Source organism: Morone saxatilis, unplaced genomic scaffold (genome assembly GCF_004916995.1).
Source record: "Morone saxatilis isolate NCDOM2014 unplaced genomic scaffold, NCSU_SB_2.0 Contig18, whole genome shotgun sequence".
In the NCBI taxonomy this organism is placed as follows: domain Eukaryota; kingdom Metazoa; phylum Chordata; class Actinopteri; family Moronidae; genus Morone; species Morone saxatilis.
The window spans coordinates 4,183,570-4,189,346 of NW_023339740.1; the positions used below are offsets into that span (position 1 = coordinate 4,183,570).

The 5,777-nt window shown below is 42.7% G+C and overlaps 1 protein-coding gene across 2 annotated transcripts in view; it reads right to left on the reverse strand.

Annotated features, from left to right (window-relative positions):
- Positions 1–5,777, reverse strand: part of bin2b (bridging integrator 2b) — a 15,058-nt gene that overhangs the window by 1,793 nt on the left and 7,488 nt on the right. For both annotated transcript variants that reach the window (XM_035661342.1, XM_035661343.1), the window contains 4 exons: positions 2,819–2,894; positions 2,644–2,726; positions 1,793–2,468; positions 748–840 (listed from right to left, as the gene is read on the reverse strand). In XM_035661342.1, coding sequence (XP_035517235.1) covers positions 748–840; positions 1,793–2,468; positions 2,644–2,726; positions 2,819–2,894 — 928 coding nt within the window. The remainder of the gene's footprint in view (positions 1–747; positions 841–1,792; positions 2,469–2,643; positions 2,727–2,818; positions 2,895–5,777) is intronic.

Genomic DNA, 5,777 nt, shown 5'->3' on the forward strand with positions numbered 1-5,777 from the left:
TACTTAAATTAGATTGCAGTTATTTTTGCACAACATAAAAATAACTGAAGATTACAAATTGTGCAAAAAGCCCTCAACATCAGCCCTAATATCAATTTTGTACAAAAAGATTTAAAGCTGCAGCAGGTAACTTCCACAAAAATAACTTCTTGTCATTATTGCTTCACCGTGCTCTGACAGCAGTACATGAGACAGTCAATCCCCGAAAGAAATCAGCCCCTCCGGCTGTTCCAGCACTCCCAACGGCACCTGTGAGAAGCCACTGATGAATAACTCTCACAGACAGCTGAGACAGAAGTTCACCGGGACTGCCAATGGCATTACTCCAGTGTCAAAATAGTAGTGGAGAGTTGTGCCGTGGGTACGCTGTGGCCTGACGTGCACCTCCCCAGAAATGTAACTACACGCCGCTGTGACACAGACCGCAACAACTGATTGGTCCTTTGTGCTGACTGACTCCAAGACCAAAAACTTAGCCTGAGGACGTTTGGTGAATACGGCCCCTGATGTCAAGTATTTTCATTTAGACTTTTGAAACATTTCCTGTCAGACTGCATTTCTTCTGCAGTGGAAATATTTCAGAGTGACATTTGTTTGGCCAGTCACCCACAGGAAAAATACAAATTCACCCACAGAAAAAAAAAAAGCACATGCAATGTACTTTTTCCATCACCAGCAGGATGCACACGTAGCTCAACCAGAAAACAACAAATCCCCATGATGAACTTTATAAGAACACACACTAACCTCTTGAGTGTCAGCGAGCACCAGGATGATGTCTCCCTGTTCGAACTGGAGCAGGCCGTCTTCAGACGCTGCGTGGCTCTGCAACGCCACCCCCTGGTGTAAAACACAGGTCACATTAATGCAAGCTTAATACTGAGCATCACACGTTACATCGATGTCAGCTAAAACACTGAAAACATTTTCCAAGTTTGGAGATTTCTTCCAACTCCACAGTTGAGGTGTTTTGTCTGTGGTGCTCACAGATTTGAAAAATGACATTTCAATTTTCAACAGTAGTTGTTTAAATATGTGGAAGATATTTTAGAAGCTTGACAAATGAAACCAAATGTGTCTACACAGCTAGATATCACTAGAGCTAAGTGAGAAAATATTTTCTTCCTTTAAATGTCAAACTCTAAAAATACCACTGCGTAATAGTCAACAGTGTTTCACTGTCTCAGTTTTCTTCACTTTATATTTTTTAAGCAAAAGGGAAATTTGATATCTGTATGTTAATAATGCATTAGTGGTCAGACTCACAGAGTATGTTATCTTTACCGATAATTTGACCGCTATGTTCAGTCTTCAGATTTTACACATCAAAGTCTGTTTATAGGTCTTGGGGAGTACTACTGTATATGTGAAATTTTTTTTGGTATAAAGCTAACTCATGTCACTTGAGTCAGCGTCGATTGGGGCTGTAGACTACAAGTTTGAAAATGTGGTGTTAGAAAGAGGTGAGACCTCTGTAGCCCACTCCTTATCTCTGCTTGAGGCTAGCAGCTAAGGCTACATTAGCTGCTACTGACTTAACACGCCCAAATCTCTGACCAAACTGTCTGTAGTTCAGTTGCATTGGGTTGCATTGTGGGTAAGGCAGGCACCAGGTTTAGACAAGGAAGATGAATGCTTTGAATACAAAAAGACTCAGTCTGGTTCTCCTGCATAGATTTTGATTCCTTCTTTCTAATCTGTTGTGAGTTAACCTACAGGGTGTGAAGCTACATTGGTGGCAAATAAACGTATTCACTAAAATAGTAGTATTTGTTAAATCATATTAGTGTACCTTGTAAAGGAAGCCTGGTGGATCGTAGGAACTGGACTCATTATCTGAGTCGACTGTCTCCTGGTTGGCTGATGCTTCTTCCGTCTCCTCCTGCTCCTTCGCGGTTAAGAGGGGGCTTTTATCTGTGGAGCGGAAGGAGACGCGGGGGGCGGGAACCGGTGGTGGTTTGGACTGGGCCTCCTCTGATGGTGGATCACTCACATTCTCCTGCTCTGGACTCTGTGGGGAGTCGCTATCTGCAGAATCAGAGGGATTGGACACTTCCTGACTTGCAGCCTCCGACTTTGGCACTCCCACCCCGGAGTCATCCGACTGGTTCGTGGCCAGTTCTGCTTCTGCTTCCGCCGCTACCTCTGCTTCCTCTGGACTTTGACTCCTTGTGCTCCTTTCACTGCTCTCATTGTCACACACCGACTGCCTCTTCGGTGTGTTTGTGCCGCTGGAGCTGAGATCGGAGTCCGACGAGTTGACATCTTTGGACGAGACACCACTCTCTTCTGGAAGGCTGGTTTCTTCGGAGATGCTTTCAGTTCGTTGGAGAGGGGGAGAGGGGGCGGTGTCTTTTCCGTTTTCGGTGGAAGAATGGATGGAGACGTGGTCGGCTGGGAAAGCTGTATTGCAAGGGATGGGATTGGAGATGACCAGGGACTTTCTCTTCTTTGACTTGCTTGACGAGCTATTTGAAGAAGTACATTTGTTATTTGCGGACTTTGCATTCAGCATTTTACTCATCTAGCTAGCTTTTACTCTGTGTTTTGAACAGAAATGGCAGATAAGAAGCATACCTAATGCTGCCTATCTACTTACTAGATAAGATATAACCATAGATGAGGAAAAATCTAGCACCTTACCTGTTCAGACCCTTGATGATGAAAGCTTTTCCCGAGTGTTGAGTCTCCAGTTTCTTCATCACATTGTACAGCTCACGGTTCAGCTGCAACAAGAGTGCAAGAGTTTTAATGCTACCATTAAATATTATTACACTATAAGTGTGAGGAAATGGAAAGGATGGATTGCATATCTTACCACACTCATTTCCTTATAGAAGACATCTCTCAGGTTTGATATGTTTTGGAACACCGTCACATAGCAACCTATTCGGCTACAAAGACAAAGACAGCTCTCAGTTTGTCTTTCAGTTTGCCATCCACATAACTGAATTTGACTTGCAGTTGATTCAAGGTCATGTTGTCCTATGCACATTCTGGAAAATGTCTGCATTGCCTTGGACTAATTCAGTCAGTTATGTTAATGGCCTAGAACGCACTTTTACACATATGTCAAGAATTAAAAAAAAAATAAAAATAAAAAGGTCCAGTGTGTAACATTTATTGGCAGAAATGGAATATAATATTCATAGGTATGTTTTCAGTGTATAACCACTTGAAAATAAGAATCGTTGTGTTTATCTTAGAAGCAGGTCTTCTTGAGGCCCACGTTTCTACAGTAGCCCAGAACGGACAAACCGAACACTGGATCTAGATAGGGTCCTGTTGGGATTTGGGAGTTTCGCAACTACTGTAGTCTTTCCTTCACGCTTGGAAGGCTGAGCTGAGCACCTTCAGCCACAGACTAGTCCAGCCCCGTTCCTCAAAGCGTGTGGGAGGCTCATCTGTGCCATCTGTCATCAGACTCCACAACAGCCAGTACCTCCTACCTCAACTGAATGAGACGCTTTTCTGCACAATACTTCAGAAACATTGCACATGTATAGATATACACAGGCTTACAATATTCTAACTTATTGTATATATTTTATTTTTTATTGTATTTCATTCTCTTGCTTTACTCTTTGCACTACATTCCCCTGTACTGCTGTGCCAATTGGAATTTCCCCTACAGGGGGATAAATAAAGGAACATCTTATTGTATCTCATCTCTTCTCTTGTCTTCTCTTCTGGGAAGGCTTTCCATGAGATTGTGGCAACTAGGTTGCAGGGATTTATTCCAATTCAGCCAAAAGAGCATCGGGGTGGTTGGGCACTGATGTTCGATGTAGTCTGGATAACATTCACCAGCTCTACCAGGTGGGCTTTTTAGGACCATAATGAATGCATTTAAGACATATTTTACATCCAAACTGGCCAAAAATGTACAAAGAATATAAAGAACATTTTGTGTTGGTCTATCGGTTTGGTTTTGTCAAATGTTTTCTCAAAACACATTTAAAATCGAAACTGAAAAATGCAATTTTATAAAAGTAACATTAATTTCAAATAGATTTTTCAGACCCGTCTGTTTCATATTTAAGAGGACATTTTAAGGCCCAGAATTCAGATTACTTTAAGACCCCACGGATACCCTGGATGAGGGCTCTGTGCAGGCAAGTCAACTTCTTTTACACCAACCTTAGAAAACTCTGATTTTGTAACACATTACTGTCTAAACTGTATGTTGTAGAAAATTGGAATTGGAACCACATTTTACAAGTGTCCCCATACATATAGAATAGCTTGTTTTAGGCCTACTGTCAGCGCTGCAGCTTCTGGGTCTCCCTCGCTGCCAAGTCACTTTACGACTCCTCAGTTAACATATAATTCTAGCGTGAGCTCAGAACATACTTTGAGGCTGTCCAGTATGTAGCGCTCTCCCTGACTGGTGGAGGAAAACACATTGAGCAGCGTGCGGTCTGCGATCTCTCCTGGCTGCTTCATTCGGGCCGGAGCACACTGCAGGGAACACACAACAGTGGGCGGGAAACTGTTACACAAAACACATCATACAGATCTTCACAGAGCTGAGCACCATTCTACATGTAATCACCAACATACACACCTGAGAGAGAGACAGAGAGACCAGCTGACAGACAGAGAGAAAGGCAGACAGACAGAGGGGTTTATTGACAGAATAAAGAGTAATGAAGTGATGTGCCCTTAAGGACACAGCGATTTCCCATTGGATGCAGGGTTTTGGTCTTTCGGGCTGACATTTAATAAAAAGGAGTCAGAACAAACAAAATTACTGTGAGTGAGTGGAGGAGAAAGCCAGAATGCTTCAGGGAGACTGGATGCTGCAGCAGTCCTGTCAGACTGAATGAGGTGTCGGCAAGGGGAGGGGATGGTGGGAAAAAGATGAAAAGTCGGACAGACCAGAAAGGGAAGCACTGCAATAACTGTCTATATGAAAAAAGGACCCTGTGTAACACATTCTGCTACATTCATGTACTCCCTAAACGATGAATTCTTTAAATTTTCGGACTATTCTGAAGTATTCATGAATTTCCATAACCTGTAGGATCTGTGTTTGTTCTTCCTCCCGCTCCATGACAACAAATATAGCCCTCCTCTCTCCATTCCCGTAGCCCAGAGACCCTGACGTACTTTTCAAACAGATCCCATCGTGACGCCTCACCTTAGGTAGTTTGCTGCGGTGCAGGAATTTGGGCACATTGTCTCTCCCAGAGTTTGGCGAGATCACCTCCCGGATCTCTATGGTGTCATCAGCCAGGAAGTAGTGCAGAACGAGCTCCCGGGGGTCTCCGAACACGCTGTCTTTGTCGTCCCAGAAGCAGTAGAAGCGCAGGACTTTGCGGTCATGGTCCAGGAACTGCTTCAGTGTGTCACGCCTCTCGTAAGGCCGGAGTGGTTTCATGCTTTTCTCGATCTGGATGAGGGACCATGTGAGATAATACACATGCATAAGAGACTTCAAATGATTTCTTCAGGGGGAGGTCTTAGTGTTTTTTAATTAGGCATTGGTACCATCAGCAGGGTTGATTGGTTGATCAAAGATAATTATTAAAATGCTGGTTCCAGGGCTTTGAATTTGAGGATGCAGAATTATTTTAGTTTTACATTGTTGTAAATTTAATACTCTTTTTATACGATTTCCTCAAGATGAGTAGCTTTAAAAAATCAGTTTGAATGGCGTATGTTAATATTAAACAATATTTTGATTTAAAGCTGCTGTAGGTAACTTTTATAAAAATAACTTTTTGTCATATTTGCTTAAACTTTTACTATATCCTGACAGTAGTACATGAGAC